This window comes from Neoarius graeffei, chromosome 15, assembly GCF_027579695.1.
Source record: "Neoarius graeffei isolate fNeoGra1 chromosome 15, fNeoGra1.pri, whole genome shotgun sequence".
NCBI classification, from domain to species: domain Eukaryota; kingdom Metazoa; phylum Chordata; class Actinopteri; order Siluriformes; family Ariidae; genus Neoarius; species Neoarius graeffei.
The window spans coordinates 73721036-73746157 of NC_083583.1; the positions used below are offsets into that span (position 1 = coordinate 73721036).

A 25122-nucleotide genomic window follows, 5' to 3' on the forward strand; every position below is an offset into this window, starting at 1 on the left:
CTTCTCCTCTTTAGTCCGAATGACACGGCGTCCCTGATTTCCATAAAGAACTTCAAATTTTGATTCGTCTGACCACAGAACAGTTTTCCACTTTGCCACAGTCCATTTTAAATGAGCCTTGGCCCAGAGAAGACGTCTGCGCTTCTGGATCATGTTTAGATACGGCTGCTTCTTCGAACTATAGAGTTTTAGCTGGCAACGGCAGATGGCACGGTGAATTGTGTTCACAGATAATGTTCTCTGGAAATATTCCTGAGCCCATTTTGTGATTTCCAATACAGAAGCATGCCTGTATGTGATGCAGTGCCGTCTAAGGGCCCGAAGATCACGGGCACCCAGTATGGTTTTCCGGCCTTGACCCTTACGCACAGAGATTCTTCCAGATTCTCTGAATCTTTTGATGATATTATGCACTGTAGATGATGATATGTTCAAACTCTTTGCAATTTTACACTGTCGAACTCCTTTCTGATATTGCTCCACTATCTGTCGGCACAGAATTAGGGGGATTGGTGATCCTCTTCCCATCTTTACTTCTGAGAGCCGCTGCCACTCCAAGATGCTCATTTTATACCCAGTCATGTTAATGACCTATTGCCAATTGACCTAATGAGTTGCAATTTTGTCCTCTAGCTGTTCCTTTTTTGTACCTTTAACTTTTCCAGCCTCTTATTGCCCCTGTCCTAACTTTTTTGAGATGTGTTGCTGTCATGAAATTTCAAAGTGTCTCACTTTTGACATTTGATATGTTGTCTATGTTCTATTGTGAATACAATATCAGTTTTTGAGATTTGTAAATTATTGCATTCCGTTTTTATTTACAATTTGTACTTTGTCCCAACTTTTTTGGAATCGGGGTTGTATATGGGCCTTTTGATACTAAGAAATGTGAGAATGTTTAGCTCACCTGGACCAAAGGTCCAGTGGGTTTATGCCATTGGCTGCTGAGGTCAGTGTAAAGAGGTCGGGTTGGTTTCCTGCAGCAGAACTTGAAAAATGTGACAAATAATACCTTGAAACTTGGTATATAGGGCGGGGAATATAGATGACTCTGTCTTCTTGTTGTAATGGCATCACTTTTCACACCAAACACTGACGTTATTTATGAAATTTTAGGCACATTTTCCTTGTCATGAATTTCTCCTTCCGAGTCACTATCGCAGTTCACTGACTGAGTTGAAGGATCATGAATAGAGGTGATGATTGGTTTCTTCATCTGTTTGGAAGTGATGGAGGTTAACGGTGTATCATAGTCAGTGTCCATTCGCTGTGTTTTCTCAATCTTCACCATTCAGTTCATTCATGTGTTGCAAATCCCCGATGATGTCATTTATGTCATGCTGTTGGGCTGGGCGAAGAGGGGGGTATAAAAAGACCTCCGGTACACTTGAACTAGGTGTTAAGTTTAGCAGTGTCATCAGTCATTTCATCCTTTTATCGATCCTGTGATTACCGTTCTCGATAATTGTTAGTGATGGACACCTAAGCGAGACTTGTTAACCCTTTGTTTTATGACATTCACACGTATTGTTAACTCAACTGCCGATTTGATTACTTATTGTTTGTCTCTGGTGGGAAGAGGAGCGCATGGCTCAGTGTGTCATGAAAGCAGGTGAATGAAGGCTGTAATTCCAGGAAGAGTGTTTATTTACAAACAGGCAGGCAAACAGTTTAAAAACGTAAGACAGAGGCAGGGCCGTGAAACGTGTAATGGTCACGCGAGGCACAAACAGAATTGCAGTGGCAAAGACAAGGCGGAGTCCAAATACACAAAACAAAGTCAAAACCAGAAAGGCAATACACGGATACAAGGCTTAGTAACATGAGACAGTCGATACAGTGTGAATACTTCACCAAGTCTGTGTATTTAGAGTCCTTATAAGGGTGCGCTGTGATTGCACTCTAATCTGGAACAGGTGCATGGTACTGTAAGTAGTCCTAATGGCGCTGCACACTCCGAGCACCAACGCGTGTGGCTGTGACACAGTGATGGTTTGTTTTTGAAGACTTAAGGCCAATTTATGCTGACAACCCAGTCCTCGTAGATAGCGTCGCAGACAGTGTCTGCGTAGCCCCCCCACCTTCGCAGATGCTCTGCACGCACCTCCCAAAAATTGTGACTACCGCAGAAGCCTCGCAGACAGCGTCGCAGACAAGAGGGCTCTGATTGGTCCACTCTACATCCACTGTACACGCACTTCCGCTTCCCTACTTTCCCGGTTTGTTTTGTTTTCACGACCGGCATTTTTAAAAACACGAGCGAAGATGGAGCAGCATGAAGAGCGGTTGATTGAGGAAGTACGGACAGCTATACGACTCCAGTTCTAGTCATTATAAAAAAAAAAGTTCTACTCATTATAAGTAACCGGAGGATAAACACTCCACTAACCACACCCACCATCTACTCCTAGCGACTTTGCGCCCCCTTGCGTTGTGCCGGTGAATAACATCGCGCACGCCTTTACTCCCCGCTCAACGATAAATTACAACTGTCTGCGAAAAGCTATCTGCGAAAGCCTTGTCGCAAGAGCATGCAGAGGCCTTTAGACTCATTCTCACTAAAGGCAGGGGACACAAACTTAGTGCGTTATATGCAAAAGTTCCTCGTAAGAGTTTTTCATAGCGGGGTTGCAGTGTATTTATTTGGGGTCCCCACAAACATTCACAATGACATCCTAACCTCCTGGCAAAGGCAGACAGGGGTTTGGCTAAAATATCTAGGGGCCGTCAAAGAAACTCATCAGAATCCTGTGAAAATGGTCCTAGCTCGATGGTAGCTCTGATGCTGACTCGGGGGGAAAAACTGTGCAGCTTAACATCAGCATGTTTGCTAAGATATTTTTGCAGTATAATGTGGTTACATTGATTTGATTTATATTGCATATAAACATAAAACAGACATAAAATAATCATATTTGTAAAAGCTGACCGAAATGTGATCTGATGGAAAAACAATTACTGACAATTTTATAATTCCTTTAGAGACACCAATAAATCAGGAAGCTCTTCGTTATTATCTAATTTCTGAAAAACCCTTTCCATCTTAAAACCTACACAGCCTCAAAACATCTATATTTCATGGTCGGTGTCTGATGTTTGTCATTGTTTTGGTCTCATCTGACCACAAAATAGTTCCAGTTGTGGTTTCGATGATGGTATACAGTTTGTGTAAACAAATCAGATTCTTCTTCAGCTCCATCACCATCCTCACCTCGTCTGTAGACAGTGTGCACTTCATGGCAATGTTGTTTTTTAAGTATCTTCTTGATTGACCATGATTCTGTTAAATTAAGGCCCGATCCCACAATACCAATAATTACAACTATCACAATAACTGTAAATAAATCGGTCCCCTGCAGTTTGTGGTTGGTGGTCATCTCTATGTAAAACTCTGGAGAGTTCATCAAAGTCGGATGGCTCGTCAGAGTGAAGCCATCTGGCCGCCATCTTACCACTCACATCGCGGAGTGGAACGGTCATTCATTGACAAAGTGGGCATGATTGTCTATTTTAATGGCATGATTTTAGTTTAAATCGAGTGCAAGTATATTGACTTATTTACTTACTTAAGGTCCCCGTCAGTCATTGACGATGGGGGACCCATCCAGCCCTTTCATGTCTTCTGCATCTTCTTGATTCTACTCTGCCCTTAAGTTTCTTTTCGCATAGTTGTCTCCCGGCAAGGAGATGGTCTCTCCAAGCATGGCGATCCTGGGCGTGCTGGTACCAGGACTGGCTGTAAATCCCAAAGAGGTTAAGGTCTTCTTTGGCACAGTCCTTCCATCATTCACATTCGTCTGGTATTCGGCACTCACTGAGACAAGCAATGTTGATGTTGAGGCGCTTTAGCTCTAAGGCAACTAAAGCTGACCGGCGCTCTGGAGCCTGGCACTTGGATGTTGTTGCATCAGACAGAGTCCGGATGTTCCAACAAGCTAACTTAACTTGTTGTGGGCCCTTGCAAGTGGATCCGGGCTGATCAGGACCACGGGGTCCACAAGGCTTTACCCGAGGTCCATCATGCTTGCTGTTATGCTGTTCAGATTTACGACGCAGGTGTTGGTGATGTAGTTGCTGATTAGGTGTCATTGGGTCCGTAGCGGATTGAATTACACTGCGAAGGGTTGCTAGCTCCGAGCATTGCACAAGCAGGCTGCCCTCTTCCATACTTATGATCCCCAGTGAGTAGATTGTAGAGTGGAATCATATAGAGACACAAATCACCACAACTAATCCAAAGGGGCTAATGGTTGAAGGGTCAGTGGGCTAGCCCAAGCAGGGACTGACCATGAATTTTTATTGGGGTTTACTCCCCTAGATCCGCTGCGTTCTGCATAAACTAGGGGCGGCGTGGAGACCCATAACAGATGGTCTTCAGCATGTGAGTGGCTAGGTGGAGTGGCCATTTGCTGATGATGGATTGGCCGTATATTGCACGTCACATGCTGCTGGATTTGGGGAGACCAGTCTGGGACACCAAGTAGGCCAACCAGAAAGGTACTACTCCTCCAGTGATCCTTGCCCCCAAAGTATTTTGATAAGCATTCTTAAATCAAGGTTGGTCACATCTCCCGGTCAATGGCTTATTTCCCAGACAGCATTTGATGTATGATTTCCTGTACAAAGTGAATGGGAGATGTTTATCATGTTTATATTTACTGACCGTTGATCAGGAAATATGAGTTAAATTGGGAAATTATATATAATATAAAACAGTTAATCCACGAAATCGAGTCGTACATGAGCTGATAGGCGATGAGACACGTAGCATCAAGCTGTCTATAGGCCATGTATGACCAGAGTGAGTGAAATAATTGTTTAATATTCTATCCACATTCACTGGATTTTGAGAAACAGCATTTTTATTTTTTGCAAATTCAATAAATAAAAACTTTATATAAAACATCCGACAAAATAATTTCCGCTTAGAATGTAAACAAACCGGCGAAATGACGAGCAATTTGTGAAAAATGCGATAATAATAATAAAAATAATTATTGAAAAATAAAAAAAGATACCGTCAAATACTTTTTATTCCACATTTTGTTGCTTTTTGTATTTTTTGGGGGTTGTGTTTTTGAGTAGAGTTTTTATTTCATCCTTGGTTGGTTCAGCAACATGCGCCACCGTTTTGTTTTTCTTCTTCTACTTTCGGGTTTTTTGCCGGTTGGCAAACCAACTTAAAGGTGCACTACCGCCACCGACTGGGCTGGAGTGTGGAACAGGAGATATTGTGGGGGGGAAAAAACCCTATATTCTTTTATTTAGCTGCTTCTGTTTCTTTGAAATACTTAATGACAAAGTGATCTGTCTGACTTGATGCGCTCTGCCATTTTGTTTTTCTCTACTCACAGTATATGAGCTGATATCCTAGTAGTAGAGTAGCCAATCAGAGCACGCGATTGCTCATTGAGTGAATGTGGATAGGGGAAAAAATATATATATATATATATATATATATATATATATAATGTGTGTGTGTGTGTGTGTGTATATATATATATATATATATATATATATATATATATATATATATATATGAGCGATTCCACGCTTATGGGTACTGAAATGGGGACATGAACTTATTCACCTAAAACTATTTCTTTTTTTACCATCAGGTCACAAAACATGTAATCTTTAATGAATGATATGTTAAAAGATAACTTTAATTTTCTGAGATGTAATAAAAACATATTTATATGCCGAAGTCAAGCCTATGAGTTCCAAAATGATGTCTGTTCCATTACTTCTGTTACGATTGTCCATCTCGCGTCTGTTACAAATTAATTACAATCTAGCTATAGACCATGTTAATCTTATTGAAAGAATGTGTATGTTTATTCTACTACACATGTTTATTAATTATATTTGCTAAAACATCACCTTCCTATGTTTCAAAAAGTAATTCTACATTGTTAAAATTGAGAATATATATGTCCACAACACTTCTGTTACGTTCTGACTTTGGCATATAAATGTTTTTATTACATCTCAGAAAATTAAAGTTATCTTTTAACATATCATTCATTAAAGATTACATGTTTTGTGACCTGATGGTAAAAAAAAGAAATGGTTTTAGGTGAATTTTTAAAAATAAGTTCATGTCCCCATTTCAGTACCCATAAGCGTGGAATCACTCTTTTATATATATATATATATATATATATATAAAATTGCTATCAAGATATGTAAGGAATGTCGGTGAAGTTGAGATAATGAGAGGAGATAATGAAAGGGAATAAAAAGTCAAGAGATACTTTTCTTGGGGATATGACTATTTAACAAACAAGCCAAATACATGTGATGTGAGTGGTAATATGGCGGCCAGATGGCTTCACTCGTCTCTACAGCTGGGACTAGGCTATGATCTCTCCAGGTTTTTACGTAGAGCTCATTGCACCAGACCGATAACGATCCCTATAGCCCAGGGCTGGGTTTATCCGTATCGGTGAGATTACTTCTGGAGTGTGGGTGGTAAAAGAGAGCAACTGGACTTGCTTGAAGATTCTTGAAGACGTTTCACCTCTCATCCGAAAGGCTTCTTCAGTTCTGTCTGACTGGTAGGGAGCATCAGGTATTTATCCTCTCATGGATGAAAAGCTCATCTAAGGTGTCATTGAGTCATCCTGTTGGTGTGGGTCAACTGGGGGCTGGTTATGAACGGCTGTATTTGCACTAATAATATTAATATTAGTGATAGCAGCAGCAGCAGATGTGAACGGCCGTTCACAACCAGCCCCCAGTGACCCACACCAACAGGATGACTCAATGACACCTTAGATGAGCTTTTCATCCATGAGAGGATAAATACCTGATGCTCCCTACCAGTCAGACAGAACTGAAGAAGCCTTTCGGATGAGAGGTGAAACGTCTTCAAGAATCTTCAAGCAAGTCCAGTTGCTCTCTTTTACCACCCACAGTATACCATGACCTGGATGACTGAGAATCTTCACAGACATACTTCTGGAGTGATTTTTCCAGGCCTGGACCTGATCCATTAAAACATTTGACCAATCAGTTAATTGTTTCCATGTGACGTTGTCTGAGCATGTGCTGTTTTTCCCTGGGCATCTTTGTACATCTTTGTTGCATTATGAAGTCACGGAATACAGATTCCAGGAAAATAAAAAAAATTTAATACAAAGCACGGATCTTTTATTCACAGATATGTGATTATTTTCAGTGAAATATCAATAGCAAATTAATAAAGTAAACATGTAAATGCAGGTAAGATATTTTAATTATGAACTTCGGCAGTCCAAACATTGAATTGCTTTTAGACTTCTTTTTTTAATCCGTGATGCATTATCCATATGAAATCGGTTGCATGCGTTTATTTCCCTGAGTGTCAGGACCAAGCGATATTATAGTTGTGGTGTTTCTGCTCCAGACTGGAACTAAATTCAGGCAGAGGGATCGTCATAGCTGTAGTTATAGGTGTAGTTATAGTTATGGGTGTTCTGGGACCGGGCCATTACCTCATGGTGATGGATAGCAAAGAGCTTTTACAATATCATATATACAGAGGCTGTGGATGGAAACAGTAGTAGATATAAGATCAACATCAGTATTTGCACTAATAATATTAATATTAGTGATAGCAGCAGCAGATGTGAATATATGTCTCATCTCATCTCATTATCTCTAGCCGCTTTATCCTGTTCTACAGGGTCGCAGGCGAGCTGGATCCTATCCCAGCTGACTACGGGCGAAAGGCGGGGTTCACCCTGGACAAGTCGCCAGGTCATCACAGGGCTGACACATAGACACAGACAACCATTCACACTCACATTCACACCTACGCTCAATTTAGAGTCACCAGTTAACCTAACCTGCATGTCTTTGGACTGTGGGGGAAACCGGAGCACCCGGAGGAAACCCACGCGGACACGGGGAGAACATGCAAACTCCACACAGAAAGGCCCTCGCCGGCCACGGGGCTCAAACCCGGACCTTCTTGCTGTGAGGCGAGAGCGCTAACCACTACACCACCGTGCCGCCCGTGAATACATGTACTTGATGATAATATTGTACTAGAATATATTATGCTTATTACTCAGTTGTCTGATTTTTGATTCCTTAATATAATTTTAGTCTCTAATCAGTAACAGCTTTGGAAACGCGTTTGTGCGTTATTATGTCATGAAGTGTGCGTTTGTGTGTTTATAATTTTAAGAGTTCTGCATTTCTGTACAGGGATACTTCCTCCTGTTTGAGTCGATGCTGGATTCAGTGATCTTCGCCAGGAGTCGATACCTCGCAGAGGGAGGTTCAGGTGAGCCGTGTGGACACAGCAGACAAAATGTAGGAGTCTTCATGAGTAAAGAAAGCATCATGGAGTTCTGCGATGAAAGTCGGCTTTAATACGGTTTGATAAACAACATTGAGCACTGATGTGGCAGCACTGGAGTGATTCACACTGTAGACTCAAGGTCTACAGGACAGGACCACAAAGCTAAAAAACGCACACACACACTCTCACTATTAAGCAGGCGAGCATTAATACATATATCTCATCTCATCTCTCTCATCTCATTATCTCTAGCCGCTTTATCCTTCTACAGGGTCGCAGGCAAGCTGGAGCCTATCCCAGCTGACTACGGGCGAAAGGCGGGGTACACCCTGGACAAGTCGCCAGGTCATCACAGGGCTGACACATAGACACAGACAACCATTCACACTCACATTCACACCTACGCTCAATTTAGAGTCACCAGTTAACCTAACCTGCATGTCTTTGGACTGTGGGGGAAACCGGAGCACCCGGAGGAAACCCACGCGGACACGGGGAGAACATGCAAACTCCGCACAGAAAGGCCCTCGCCGGCCCCGGGGCTCGAACCCAGACCTTCTTGCTGTGAGGCGACAGCGCTAACCACTACACCACCGTGCCGCCCCTAATACATATATATATAAAAGTCATTTACTTGAAGAACAGTGGTTTCATACAGCGGTATGCTTTCTTGAGTAAATATGTAAAGAAGGACATTTGCCACGTTATATTTGCTTTATCACGCCATTGTTTTCTGTGGCTGAACCTCAGGTGGTGTGCACTAAATGTAGTAAACAACCTAAAGTGTACACCACTGTTAGACCCTTGATGGAACATGTACGCGCAGGCAGGGGTAAATAAAAACATCCTCTCTGAAGATGCATAATGACGCATGTTTCATTTATAGGCCTATTGTTTCCAAAAATGGTTTGCATTAATGCTAGAAAAATTATATACATGCTTTTGTTGTTATTGTGCAATAAGTAGCTGTAGTAAGTAGTAGTTTGTTTGTTTGTTTGTTTTTCCTTGTAAAAAATGAGACCTTAGCAAATGAAAATATCTTGAATATGAGAACATTTTTATTAATATTCCTCATTTTGAGATTTTTGTAAATCAAATCGAACATTCAGCCTGTTTTACTCATTTCAGGTTTAAAAGTGTCTTATTCTATTGGCAAATAATTTTGAAATAAAATAGCCACTGGGATTTTTGTCCATTCCTCAAGGCAAAACTGCTCCAACTCCTTCAAGTTAGATGGGTTGCGTTGGTGTACAGCAATCTTCAAGTTATGCCACAGATTCTCAGTTGGATTGAGGTTGATTAGGCCTTTCCAAGACATTTAAATGTTTCCCGTTAAACCACTCCACTGTAGCTTTAGCGGTATGTTTAGGTTCATTGTCCTGCTGGGCCCTGAACCTTCATCCCAGTCTCAAACCTCTGGCCGACTCCAACAGGTTTTCCTCCAGAATTGCCCTGTATTTAGTGCCATCCATCTTTCCTTCAGTCCTGACCAGCTTTCCTGTCCCTGCAGATGAAAAATATCCCCACAGCATGATGCTGCCACCACCATGCTTCACTGTAGGAATGGTGTTCTCAGTATGTTGGGTTTGTGCCACACATGGCGTTTCCCATGATGGCCAAAAAGATCAGTTTTAATCTCATTTAACCAGAGAATCTTCTTCCATGTGTTTGGGGAGTCTGCCACATGCTGTTGGGCAAACTCCAAACGTGATTTCTTAAGCAATGACACTTTTCTGGCCACTCTTCCATAAAGCCCCGCCCACTCTGTGGAGTGTACAGCTTAAAGTGGTCCTATGGACAGATACTCCCGTCTCTGCTGTGGATCTTTGCAGCTCCTTCAGTGTTATCTTTGGTGTCTTTGTTGCGTCTCTGATTAATGCCCTCCTTGCCCGGTCTGTGAGTTTTGGTGGGCGGGGCCTTCTCTTGTCAGGTTTGTAGTGGTGCCATATTCTTTCCATTTTGCTATAATGGATTTAATGGAGCTCTGTGGGATATTCAAAGTTTGGGATATGTTTTATAACCCAACCCTGATCTATACTTCTCCACAACTTTGTCTCTGACCTGTTTGGAGGCTCCTTGGTTTTCATGTTGCTTGCTTAGTAGTGTTGCAGAGTCAGGGTCCTTCCAGAACAGGTTGATTTATACAGACATCATGTGACAGATCATGTGACACTTTGATTGCACACAGGTGGATCTTAATCAACTAATTATGTGACTTATGAAGTGAATTGGTTGGAGCAGCTCTTATTTAGGGGTTTCATATGAAAGGGGGTGAATACTTATGCATGCTCCAGATTTCTGTTTTTTCATCTTAAAGGGGTACCAAATATAATATATACAGTTGCTGATGTGACAAAGTAACGTATTCTTAAGTATTCTATCAAATTTATATACTAGAAAACAACAAAATATCTTGGTAATTGTAAATATAACACTTTATACGCTAAACCGCACAAGAGTCGCCATTTTTAAAAGACCGTGACGTCAGCGCTACCCACTGCACTAGCGGAACTCTCCGAAATAGAGGAGATAAGCGTGTAATCATGGCGTCGGGCGCATCAAGTGAAAGCGACAGCTCTGTCGAATCGTACGAAGAGATCCCGCAAGACACACTGCAAGCAGGCTATGGCTTAGAAGGGTACCAGTTTGAACCTAGGAGAGGTACTCTCGACTCCGGTGATGAAGAAAGAAGAGAAGAAAGCTCGGATGACGGCGAGGATGAGACTGATGCTGACCATGGGCATGGCGAGCGTGGGGCAGAGCGTCTGCGTGCAGGTGACACGGCGTGGTACTCGTGCGGAAAATGTAACGTGGAGTTGCTCACGAGTCCAGCAGAATTTATTTGCTGCAATGAGATAGGCGCCACCCGTGGACTTGCGAAATCGTCGCAAGAGGCAGAAACAGGTATTTCACACGTGCTGTTCCCAACCTCAATGAGCCAACACAACTGGGCACATACATACGTCATGAGTGTTACGCAGAGAAAATGAACGTGCATTCTGATTGGATAAAATTAATATCATGGCGGGCTGTTCAAACTGCGGAAATAGTTTGCTCGAGCTACTTTCAAAACACTATAACTTTCCAACCTTAGAACAAAAAACTTTTGTAAGTCTTGAATAAGGTTCGTTAATGTGTGTTTTATTGTTATATTTACTCTATATATTGCCCTCTGTTCCCCTTTAATTATTGTTTGTGTCACAATAAGACAGCAATGTGCACCTTTAAAGTGGTCGGCATGTTGTGTAAATCAAATGGTTCTAACCCTCCAAAAATCCATTTTAATTCCAGCTTGTAATGCGGCAAAACAGGACAAACACCAAGGGGGATGAATACTTTTGCATGGGCACTGTACCAGATCATGAATTTGCCCATATTTTGCAGCCAGTCTAAGAATTTCTATATAAATCTAATAATCATAAATATTTCAGATTAAAGTCTTACACTTTCCCATTGAAGTGACAGAACGTTGAAGTCCAGCTGCTGGCTGAAGTCGTAATGAGCCGAACAGCAGCTTCGCATGAACTCGCACACAGTGGAATTACGTAATCATTTTAATCCCATTATAGTGTTCTCACTCTCTCGTTCTTTCTTCATTCCTGATTTTCACTTTTCTTTTAAACAGTGAGGGGAAATAAGTATTCAGGCACTATTGCTTTTGTTATTTAACGTCTAGTGCTTATACCACAAATTACCAAAATTAGTACTCTGTTGCAAAGAAATCGTTGACTACAGCTTTGAGACATCTACATGAAGAAGTAATTAGGTTTAATCTGCATTCTGGTCTAATATTGGCCCATTCCTCTTGATGAATTGTTTTCAATTCCCCAAGGTTTCGAAGGTTCCTCTGTGTCCTCCATAAACGTTCAATAGAATTCAATTCAGGAGGTCTGTGGCTCGGCCATGCAAGGCCTTTTTGAATTATTTTGGTTGCATGTTTGGGGCCCTTGTCTTTTTTGAAATGTCCATTTTCTCCCCAGTTAAATGAAATTCTCCTCTAATACGGTCCTGTGCAAAAGTCTTAGGCACATGGAAAGAAATGCTGTCGACCAAAAAATGGCTCAAAAATAATGAAATTAAATGTTTCAACATTAAAAAAATACTATAAACAATAGTAATCGAAAATAAATGAAGCAAAGTCAGTAGGGTGGCACGGTGGTGTAGTGGTTAGCGCTGTCGCCTCACAGCAAGAAGGTCCTGGGTTCGAGCCCCGTGGCCGGCGAGGGCCTTTCTGTGCGGAGTTTGCATGTTGTCTGCGTGGGTTTCCTCCGGGTGCTCCGGTTTCCCCCACAGTCCAAAGACATGCAGGTTAGGTTAACTGGTGACTCTAAATTGACCGTAGGTGTGAATGTGAGTGTGAATGGTTGTCTGTGTCTATGTGTCAGCCCTGTGATGACCTGGCGACTTGTCCAGGGTGAACCCCGCCTTTCACCCGTAGTCACCTGGGATAGGCTCCAGCTTGCCTGTGACCCTGTAGAACAGAATAAAGTGGCTACAGATAATGAGAATGAGGTCCAGTGAGGTCAGTTTTATGCGGAAATGAGCTGTAGGTTTTACTGAGCGTCTTCCAGAACCAGCTACAGTTCTTCTGGACACTTTGACTGTCACACTCACTTCTTCATTTTACACCAAAACCCAGCAGCCTTCATTATGTTTTCTTTTTTCATCTGGAAAGTGCTCTCTTATGGAATATGCTGCTCAGATACAAACTTTTTTTTTCTGTAACATTTAATTTTGTGCTGGAAAAAAACCCCGAACGTTTGGATTCTAAAATGTTTTTGTAATGTTTTGACTCAATGTAGAAGTCATAAAATAGAAATCTATAACAAAGTTTGTATGAAAACAAATAGGGGGCCTAAGACTTTCACACAGCACTGTATGTCCCGGTACCGCGAGCTGGCCTAGTGGTTAGTGTGTCCGCCTCTCAATCAGGAGATCGCGAGTTCTATTCGCGGTCGGGTCATACCAAAGACCATCGTAAAAATGGTCCCTACTGCCGTCTGGCAAGGCACGCTGCAATTGAGGTATTTCACCTGACGTCACAGGGTCACGTGACGCCCCGGTGTCCGCCATTTTGAAGGTCAAGCTAGTTAATGTCAACAACATAGTAGCTAGTATGTTACTGTAGCAATGTTTACGTTCAGTCATTTGGATGACTGTTAAAACCTTTCAGTCTCAAGTTTTTCCTTTACTGTATTTACTAGTTTACTGTAATTATGATCCGGCAGCTATTTACACCGGATCCAGTGTAAATAGCTGCCGGAGCGCGCTCCGGCTTGCTCCCCCTCAAATTAAGCAGCATGCTCCGGCTTGCTCCCCCTCAAATTAAGCAGCGCGCTCCGGCTTGCTCCCCCTCAAATTAAGCAGCGCACTCCGGCTTGCTCCCCCTCAAATTAAGCAGCACACTCCGGCTTGCTCCCGGAGTGCTCCGGCCGAGGTTCCGGAGCGCGCTCCGGCTTGCTCCCCCTCAAATTAAGCAGCACGCTCCGGCTTGCTCCCGGAGTGCTCCGGCCGAGGTTCCGGAGCGCGCTCCGGCTTGCTCCCCCTCAAATTAAGCAGCACGCTCCGGCTTGCTCCCCCTCAAATTAAGCAGCACACTCCGGCTTGCTCCCGGAGTGCTCCAGCCGAGGTTCCGGAGCGCGCTCCGGCTTGCTCCCCCTCAAATTAAGCAGCGCGCTCCGGCTTGCTCCCCCTCAAATTAAGCAGCGCGCTCCGGCTTGCTCCCCCTCAAATTAAGCAGCGCACTCCGGCTTGCTCCCCCTCAAATTAAGCAGCACACTCCGGCTTGCTCCCGGAGTGCTCCGGCCGAGGTTCCGGAGCGCGCTCCGGCTTGCTCCCCCTCAAATTAAGCAGCACGCTCCGGCTTGCTCCCGGAGTGCTCCGGCCGAGGTTCCGGAGCGCGCTCCGGCAGCTATTTACACTGGATCCGGTGTAAATAGCTGCCGGATCATAATTACAGTAAACTAGTAAATCCAGTAAAGGAAAAACTTGAGACTGAAAGGTTTTAACAGTCATCCAAATGACTGAACGTAAACATTGCTACAATAACATACTAGCCACTATGTTGTTGATATTAGCTAGTGCTAACAGCTAGCTGCTAGTACACTGCTACAACACAGACACCGACCCTAATAATAGAGTTCTTGGTCATTGCCTGGTAACAGCAAATTTATAACGGGCCATGTCTCAACAGACTAAGAAGTTATTTCAATGACATTTAATAACATTTTGTTTATCCTGAGGACCGAAAGTAAATGAAAATGTGAACAAACCTTAGCTGTAATAAGATGGCGACCACCGGCTCCAGGGACGACCCACTGATGTAGGCATGTTACCCAGCCTGACACAAAATATTTGTAGGCATCCAAACTCTTATACGCTTTCAGATCAATACCTGTGTATGGCGATGGGTTTTTAACGACATAGGTATACAGATCATGTGGGCCGAAGTCAGGTAAAGACGAGGGCTTCGTGTACTTCCGTACGTCAGTGAACAATCCTGGTGGAAGCAGGTAAACGTCGTTCTCTAAGCCTGCTAACCTCAATTTTTGCAAATACCTCTCCCTCTGCTTGCCCTGTAAATGCCCTACGTCGCTGGATAGTGAAGGTATTTTCTGCATCTCGCTCCTTTTTCTTTTATGTTTTTCGTTTGTCGCCTTCCTCGCATTCAAACTGATTCGAGCCGTGACGTCCAAAATGGCAGCCTAACGATGCATCACATGACTTGGTCACGTGGGTGAAAAACCTCAATACAGATGCGAGTGGGGAGTCAAACTCTCGCGGTTACCAGAGGACCCACCTCCCCCCGTAACCCTAGCTATGTAATAGGCGAGTGGCCGAGGGCTACAGAAACAGAGATCGGCGGCGCCACATGGCGTGGGAAGGGACTTTGACTTTTCTGTGTCCCGGTGCATCGCTTTATTCATGTTTCCTTTGATGCCATGTAATCCCTCAGTACCTTTCCCAAAGGTTCAGCCCCATATCTTGATGCTTCTGCATCCATACTCCCTAAGAAAGCCACAGTGATCCTACACACAACCCTTCTTTCTCAGATCGTTAGCTGAGTTATTGCTAAAGCTCCCGAGGAGTTTAGATGTTTTTAATTCTAAATGCGTTCAGGCGTGTATCTCTTTGTTTTGTTTTTTAGCACAGGTGTTTTGTGTGAGGTGAAAGAAGGGAGATGATTGTGGTACGGTTCGTTGTTTATTGTTCTCTGTGTAAGCGTTGTTCCTGCTGCTTTCAGGTCGTCCTGCAACTCTTTTCAAGTGACTGCTGGGTTCTCAGTTCCCTTCCTTGTCATCGGTCTGAGAGCGCGTTGTGAAATCTCACTAGGCACTTTGTGCTTCAATTAACCTTTCATCTGCGTATTATCAATCCAGTTGCACTGACAGGAGTGTATACGGTCTTGACTTTTAGCATCAATGAAGCTGACTTTATGTTAAAACTGTTAATGTTATAGTCATGCTGTCTGTTGTTGCCCAAATGAGGATGGGTTCCCTTTTGAGTCTGGTTCCTCTCGAGGTTTCTTCCTCATGTCGTCTGAGGGAGTTTTTCCTTGCCACCGTCGCCACAGGCTTGCTCATTGGGGATAGATTATGGATAAAATTAGCTCATGTTTTAAGTCGTTCAAATTCTGTAAAGCTGCTTTGCGACAATGTTTATTGTTAAACGCGCTATACAAATAAACTTGACTTGACTATGGCTCTGTAACGTTTTACATTTGAGTGTTTTAATAATGAGATAATGTTTTCTGAAAGAGCAGGAAGGTTGATTTAAATATGACCATATATGTGAACTCAATAAGGAAGGACAGCTCTGTACATGGTGGACAATAAGCATGATTCAAGCAGATGCATCACACTTGCACTGTTTCCCATATTCCCACAAACACATGATTACAGATTGAAATATTACTCACATCCGAATGAGCCGTATCACAAGGCCAACAGTGTAGCGTAATGGAAAGCGTTTCCATACTTCAAACGAGGTCTTATTTGTTGTAACGTGCCTCGCCATTTCCAGCACGTGTTTTTATTCTAAATGAAGTCAGAGCGTGAATTTCTGACAGTGAAATTCATTGCCAACTACTTTTTATTATTGAATATCAGAATCAGAAGCACTTTATTGCTAGGTATGTTACACACACGAGGAATTTGACTCCGGTTCGACTTAGCTTTCATAGTACAGACAGAAAGAAAGTATAGGGAAAAAAAACACACACACACCCACAGAGAGAGTCTCACTGCAGTGAACTCCAGGGGGAGAATCGCGTTTCTACAGCGATGGCCTTGAAGGCAGTGCTGGCTGGGAGAGCCAAGATAAGATTGGAATTTGTTTAGACTTAAGATGGGTAGACGTGTCCTTTTTCGCTTAACCCGTTTGTCCATTCTGGCCACCAAAATGATCCATTTCTCTTTGCAAAGCCATCAACTTCTCAATGATGTTATCAATGTTACGACTCAAGTTCTGAATAGCTACAGTCTGAGTGCTAACAGCTCTGCCCACCACCTCAATCATGTCGGGCAGCTTTGTGGGGCTTTGAACAGCTGCCACCGTTAACTGATTTCCTCGATACACCAGGGCAATGCCAAGTCCAATCAGCAAAAATCCTGTGATCATGGTTCCGAATTGGTAAATATCCTCAATGTCCTCCACGGAAAGAATCACCAAGCACACCACACGCCATTTCTCCCAGGCATCCATGGTGTATCCGGCTGCAAACGTTCCGGCTGGACAGGCAGGTTCCCCCAAACCCAGACTTCTAGTCGAGAAGATTGTGTCAATTGCGTGAAGTGACCAGTTGATCAAATCCATAATTTCGATTCGGAGAACAGTGCAGGAAGGGTCTCTCAGACAAGACGAGTCCGCAGAAGCAAAGCAAGAGAGAGGCTTGTCAGGAAGGGAGAGGCTGAGAAATGAGAGAAATATTATCAATTTTGTTGATTAATTGTTGCAGCATTAGGTTTTTTTTTTTTGCTTCGTATTTACTACATTCTGTAATATCTTAATATGTTAGCTACTCATTGTCCTGATTCCATGTTCCTTTTTTATGTGTTGATAAATTTAGGTTTAGGATGTTTGACATGTACAAATCCACTGCATGGACGTTCAGCGAGAGGGAAATGTAGAGTCATATGCAGCATATGGAGCCGTGTGTGATTTGTGAGTGGCAGCAGAGCAGAGGTTCTGCTGCCTGATCTTTACTGCTTCAGTGAGAATGGGGAGAAAAAGAGACAGGGTCATTGCTCCTGATAGTGGATGAGTGGGGTGGTGAAGGAGAGAGAGAGAGCGATTGTAGTATTGAGAATTGCTGCTCTCGGTGTTGTTTCTCTGTAACAGAAATAAAAGAGAGAGCGTGTGAGTGACAGAAAAGCCCTCTTGGAATGATTGATCCTCTGTAAGAAGAAAAAAAAATCCTTCGCTGTGAAAGAATCAGGTTTCTGATTCTGGATGCTTTTGTGTCACATGATCACATAACAGGACTTTATGTACTGTATAATGATGCCATTTGTCTCAGTACTATACAGCTGTTTAATCAACCCGCTCCATCACACCCTTCTGATCGTCTTTATTCTCTTTCCTCGATGGCACTCGCAGCACGCAGTCACGTGACCTCTTATTCCCATTTCTGTTTTCCCTAATGACAATTTCCGCTTTGTAATTCTGCTTCCTCGTGTGCCGTTTTCATTGTTTCTCAAACTCTGCATTTGAGAGATTTTTTTTCCCCTCCCTAAGCCTCCATCAGACTATAATGGAAGCTATTAATACGCGTCTTGTTTTTGCACCCAAGGTAACTACACATATCCGCACTAATACTAATTTAGATACGTAGCAAGGGAGAAATCTACTCTGCCTGGCCAGAACAAAAAACAGACGCACGCTACTTGCACCTTTAGCTTTGATTACGGCGCACATTTCTCATGGCGTTGTTTCACCAACCTGATGCAACATCGCAACATTTATTTCCTTCCAGAGCTGCATTAAGTTTTCACTGAGATCTTGTCTTCGCGACTGGAGAGTTGAGCCACTCTTTAAAGTCTTCTCCAGCGGGGTTAAGGTCGGGACTGCGTTGTGGTTAATTCATGCGTGAAAATGATTCCTCATGCTCCCTGAGACACTCTTTCACAGTCTGAGCCCTAATTTTATTCCCGGGAAGAAAAACCCCATTGATGTGACGATAATGTGGTCATTCAGTACATTCAGGTCGTCAGCTGACTTCATTTTATTGCCCCATAACATTGCTGAGCCTCGGCCTGAACAAGTGAATCAACCCCAGATCATCACACTGCCTCCAGAGGCTTGGACAGTGGACACTATGCATGACGGGGCATCGCTTCATGAGCTTCCCTTCTTACCCTGACACGCCCATCACTCAGGAATAGGGTCAGTCTGGACTCATCAGATCACATGACCCTTTTCTATCGCTCCAGAGTCCAATCTTGATACTCCTGAACAAACTGAAGCCTTTTCTCCTGATTAGTCTCACTAACAAGTGTTTTCTTCCGGACACACAGCTGTTTAGTCCCAATCCTGAGAGTTCTCGTCACATTGAGAGTGTGGAAATGATCTGACTTTCACTATTAAACAGCGGTGAGTTCTGCTGTCAATTTTTTTTTAAATAATTTGATTTCAAAAAAACTTGTAAGTGATCTTCAATTACAGTCAGTCAGGATTTTTTTTTCCGACCACGTTTCTTCCCTGAAGTTGACGGTTCATCACTATCCTCCCAGGTTTTAATAATGTGTTGGTCGGTTCTTAACCTGGGCTGCCAACTCTCACACAGTGAGCGTGAGACACACGCCTTTGATTGTCTTCACACGCTCACACGCCATACCTCCAATTTCTCACGCTAGAAAAAAATCTAGTTTATCTATCTGATCTAGGCTACCCATTGCGTCGCGCCAACCACTTGCGATTGATCAATTACGCCTTACACACGGCTAAACAGGCAGAGAGGTGTTCCCTTCTGTACACACTCCACTATGGTAGGTGGCGCATCTAATGATGCTGCACTCGCCGGAAGTTGGATAATTGCCTACCGTCAATTTAGAGGAAGAGGAGAGAGAAGAAGGTATCCGAGTTGAAGACGGGTGTCTCAGACAGGTTTGTACATATGCACGCCAATGTGTGGTGTTACTGGCCTAATTATGAACTTATATAAAGTTTCTTAATCGTTTTAGCCTATAAGTGTTGTGAGAATATTTAATGCCATATCGAGAGCTGTGTACTAGGCATGCTGAATCATTATAGGCCTCCTGCCGTGCCACAGCCTCTATCTTCCCCAACAAGCAGCACGGGAGAGCACCTCCTTAGCACACGGTTATTAAGCGCATTTTTAGTTTGTTTACTGTATGTTATCATACTTTATGACTTTATTTGAAGCCATACTGGAAATGTTGTAAAATAAAGCAAGTAAGAGATAATATTACAAATGCAAGAAGAGCCATTAGCCACCATACCTATTGTTTATTTACAGGGTATTTATTTTTAATTATTTATGATGTATGTAATTGCTCAGTTAAAGTAAATAAAGCATGGTCACCTGTAATATCAAAGAACTTGAACTTGTGAATAATTTAAAAAAAAAGACAGAGAACAATATACTGAGGAGACAGGGTTTCAAAGAGGGCAAGACAGGTAGAGAATATTTGTCAGATAACAGGCCCTGACGAATGCTCTATTACTAATAAGAAACATAGATAAGAAATAAATTAATAAGAAATATATTAATATAGCTTATTTAAGTATGACCAAAATTTTTAAGCCCAACTTTGTGTGCACATTCCCACCTATGGCCAAGGTTCAGCTTTTTGTGTTTCAATACTGTTCAAACTTAATCATTTTAATGTTTCTTGTAGCACATGCACATTTTGCTTACTGTTTAAGCATTTTATTTGTTCTTTTGCTGTTGATATTTTTCCCCATGCCAATCTTCTGCTGAACCCAGTGGTGGGGAAAGCCCTTAAATGCATAATGAATAGTCAGTGAGGGACAATCTTATTTTTTGCAACAGTTATTAAAAACTTAACATTTAGTTTCAATTCAGAAGGTGTTTAGGCTTAGCTGATGAAATATTTTCAAACATGAACTTGCCTTTAAATCTGAAACACAGGTCTATAGGGCTACAGGAACATTGGCGGTCATCTGTAGTTTTCTAGTGTGGGGGCTTTTAAGCCAAAACTTGGTGCTTTTGTTGGCCACAAGCTGAAGGCCTGGCAAGTCAGGGTGTGTAAGAATAAAGGTATGGCACAGCAGGCCACTCCAAAAATCCACCAGAATGCAGGAACATCTACTAAATCCAAAATCTCACCCCCCCCATTGTCCATCTCCAGCTGGACGACCCACAAACAAAACATCAGAATGCAGGGGGACAAGTGAATATCAAACTGAATACAAAATTCCCACTTACTGCGTGGTGTGTGGAAAAATTTTGCCGTCGACCCCCCCCCCCCAAAAAAAAAAACCTCACTCCAAGGAATTTCGAAAAGTTGGCAGCCCTGCTTAACCCAATTCCAGTAACTTCAGTTCAAACCTCCTTACTTGTTTTCTTTGCTTGATTCAGGTCAATAATCTGACCTTCTGAAACACAGGAACATCTTTTCCATGAGCACGAGCTCCATCTTCCAACATGGTAGTTTAAGAAATGAGAAGCTACTCACTGCATCAGTTAGGCTTAAAAGATTTGTTGAAGCTGAAACACATTAATCACTGCAGTAATTATCCAATCAAACGCTCTTAGATATTCATCTCATCTCATCATCTCTAGCCGCTTTATCCTTCTACAGGGTCGGAGGCAAGCTGGATCCTATCCCAGCTGACTACGGGCGAAAGGCGGGGTACACCCTGGACAAGTCGCCAGGTCATCACAGGGCTGACACATAGACACAGACAACCATTCACACTCACATTCACACCTACGCTCAATTTAGAGTCACCAGTTAACCTAACCTGCATGTCTTTGGACTGTGGGGGAAACCGGAGCACCCGGAGGAAACCCACGCGGACACGGGGAGAACATGCAAACTCCACACAGAAAGGCCCTCGCCGGCCCCGGGGCTCGAACCCAGGACCTTCTTGCTGTGAGGCGACAGCGCTAACCACTACACCACCGTGCTGCCTGGTCCAGGTAGTGTACTTGTCATAGCATGTCTGTCCAGACTAAAATGATCAGTTGATATTTGGGGATAGAGAGCGAGAGAAACCCAGACACTGCTGATGTGGACAGAAATAAAATCACCTGTAGGACGGAGTCAGTGCAGCAACCTACGCAGAGCAGGTTAAATAAGGGGAGGTGATGAATGTGGAAGGGTGAGACTGGATGAAGGTAGGGAGGGTGGGTGAGGAATAAACACACAGATTGAAAGAAGAATAAAAACCTTTTCTCTTTTTTTCTCTCCTTTCTTTATTACAGCTCCCTTTTATCCCCCTCCTTCCCATCTCATCTTTAACTTCTCTCCCCTCATCCTTCCTCCATGATGAAGGCACTTTCCCCTGCACCTCTTCATGGCCGAGCGTGAGGTGATAAACGGGCCGTGAGCACCGGCTCGAGAAGGACAATGATGTCAAAGCAATGAATCTTAGAATACGGCCTCTATCTCTCGCTCGCTCGCTCACTTGCAGTGGGACGTCCCGTTACTCGATCAGCGCTTGGACGTCACTGAAGTGCGTGTGTGTGATGTAGTTAGACCCCCCTGTGGGTGGAGAGAGAGAGAGAGAATCGTGTGTGTATTATGCATATTATAGTGTAGATATTGTGCAGCGAACACTGTGAGCTGTAAAAGCACACACTGGGAGTAAACACTTCTCTCTTCTTTCTGTCTTTCCTCCTTCATTTCCTTCTACATTTACTCTATTTATGCATCATACTATATCTGTGTTTCTAAGCTATTTTTTCTGCCTAGCTTCTACAACCCCGATTACAAAAAAGTTGGGACAAAGTAAATAAAAACGGAATGCAATGATGTGGAAGTTTCAAAATTCCATATTTTATTCAGAATAGAACATAGATGACATATCAAATGTTTAAACTGAGAAAATGTATCATTTAAAGAGAAAAATTAGGTGATTTTAAATTTCATGACAACAACACATCTCAAAGTTGGGACAAGGCCATGTTTCCCACTGTGAGACATCCCCTTTTCTCTTTACAACAGTCTGTAAACGTCTGGGGACTGAGGAGACAAGTTGCTCAAGTTTAGGGATAGGAATGTTAACCCATTCTTGTCTAATGTAGGATTCTAGTTGCTCAACTGTCTTAGGTCTTTTTTGTCGTATCTTCCGTTTTATGATGCGCCAAATGTTTTCTATGGGTGAAAGATCTGGACTGCAGGCTGGCCAGTTCAGTACCCGGACCCTTCTTCTACGCAGCCATGATGCTGTAATTGATGCAGTATGTGGTTTGGCATTGTCATGTTGGAAAATGCAAGGTCTTCCCTGAAAGAGACGTCGTCTGGATGGGAGCATATGTTGCTCTAGAACCTGGATATACCTTTCAGCATTGATGGTGTCTTTCCAGATGTGTAAGCTGCCCATGCCACACGCACTAATGCAACCCCATACCATCAGAGATGCAGGCTTCTGAACTGAGCGCCGATAACAACTTGGGTCGTCCTTCTCCTCTTTAGTCCGAAGGACATGGCGTCCCTGATTTCCATAAAGAACTTCAAATTTTGATTCGTCTGACCACAGAACAGTTTTCCACTTTGCCACAGTCCATTTTAAATGAGCCTTGGCCCAGAGAAGACGTCTGCGCTTCTGGATCATGTTTAGATACGGCTTCTTCTTTGAACTATAGAGTTTTAGCTGGCAACGGCGGATGGCACGGTGAATTGTGTTCACAGATAATGTTCTCTGGAAATATTCCTGAGCCCATTTTGTGATTTCCAATACAGAAGCATGCCTGTATGTGATGCAGTGCCGTCTAAGGGCCTGAAGATCACGGGCACCCAGTATGGTTTTCCGGCCTTGACCCTTACGCACAGAGATTCTTCCAGATTCTCTGAATCTTTTGATGATATTATGCACTGTAGATGATGATAGGTTCAAACTCTTTGCAATTTTACACTGTCGAACTCCTTTCTGATATTGCTCCACTATTTGTCGGCGCAGAATTAGGGAGATTGGTGATCCTCTTCCCATCTTTACTTCTGAGAGCCGCTGCCACTCCAAGATGCTCTTTTTATACCCAGTCATGTTAATGACCTATTGCCAATTGACCTAATGAGTTGCAATTTGGTCCTCCAGCTGTTCCTTTTTTGTACCTTTAACTTTTCCAGCCTCTTATTGCCCCTGTCCCAACTTTTTTGAGATGTGTTGCTGTCATGAAATTTCAAATGAGCCAATATTTGGCATGAAATTTCAAAATGTCTCACTTCCGACATTTGATATGTTGTCTATGTTCTATTGTGAATACAATATCAGTTTTTGAGATTTGTAAATTATTGCATTCCGTTTTTATTTACAATTTGTACTTTGTCCCAACTTTTTTGGAATCGGGGTTGTAACTATTCTGCTATTCATTCATTATTAAAGTGATGTTTTGTTCTTTTTAAAATAATTATTACCTGATGAATATTTTATTTATCAATGTTGTGTGCATACTATTTTTTTTTACCCACTTCATTAAGAACCATGTCCGCACACTGTGTTCTTTTCATCGTTTTATTTACTTACTTACTTATTTTTATTATTCATTCACTCAAGCCCTTTTTTTTGCTTTTTATTTGCCGACCAAACCACAGCACATGCAACGTGTCAGCTGTTGCAATATGGTTGCATTATGAGTCTAATCTGAGTGTATGTTGTTGCCTTGGGCCTGTTTTTGTGTGTGTGAGAGAGAGAGAGAGAGAGAGAGAGAGCTCAGCCTTCATTAGTTGGCATTAGTCAATCTACCATTAGCATGTAGCATATGCAGGTTCCGCAGCAGGAAGTAAGTTTAGCTCTAAGCGCTTTTTCTTATGACCATAAAACACATTAAAACTGATGAATGTACGCTGAGCATTTATGACCAGTTTAATTCAGATTTTCTTTTGCCAGAAGCTGTTTTGACTTTCAGATGTTTACACAAAAGGAAATTCACCCTCTTCAAAACCACAGCAGAAGAAACTTCCATCCTCAGTGCTTCGTGTCTAGTTCGCGTTCTTCATGAACATTTTCATTTTTAAGGCTCTTCCCCAGACCACAAAGAACCCATTCGAATGAGATTCCTTGACGGTGGTTATTTTATGTTGGCATAAATGTTCATACAGTGTTGTTCTTGACAGCTGAAGAACTGTATGTTACCCATAATGCACTGCAGTTTTAACACCGAGAAATGACTTGCACAATTTACACACGTAACATTCAGATAACAGTGAACCATTATATACAGAATAACTGTTTTCCAGAAACGTGTTTTTAACATTTTGCGTAACGCGTGTTGTTCCTTCTGTCTGGTTCTCAGTTTATCCTGACCGATGTAGCATTAGCCTGGCAGCAGTGAGCGATGCCGAGAAACACCGTGATCATATTGCATTCTGGGATGACGTTTACGGCTTTAAGATGGCATGTATGAAGAAGGCGGTGCTTCCCGAAGCCGTGGTCGAGGTTTTGAAACCTGAAACGGTCATCTCCGAGCCGACTGTTATTCAGGTACGTTGATTTCATAATGCTTTAGTGTTTCGTAATGCTAACAAGAGAGATGTTTATAAGTACTTTTTTTTTTACCAAAAATCTAAACACAGAAATGTTTACCGTTAAACCTTTTCATTCACTGTGTAACTGGGTTCAGTTTTAGGGTTTTTCAGTCTTCTAATGACAGCAAACTAAGTGTAGTGAACCTTAATTTTAAG

The 25122-nt window shown here is 42.7% G+C and overlaps 1 protein-coding gene across 2 annotated transcripts in view; it reads left to right on the forward strand.

The window, feature by feature from the left end:
- The window catches only part of prmt3 (protein arginine methyltransferase 3), a 190591-nt gene that overhangs the window by 109930 nt on the left and 55539 nt on the right, over positions 1–25122 (forward strand). For both annotated transcript variants that reach the window (XM_060941852.1, XM_060941853.1), the window contains exons 11-12: positions 8197–8275; positions 24735–24922. In XM_060941852.1, the coding sequence (XP_060797835.1) occupies positions 8197–8275; positions 24735–24922 (267 nt within the window). The remainder of the gene's footprint in view (positions 1–8196; positions 8276–24734; positions 24923–25122) is intronic.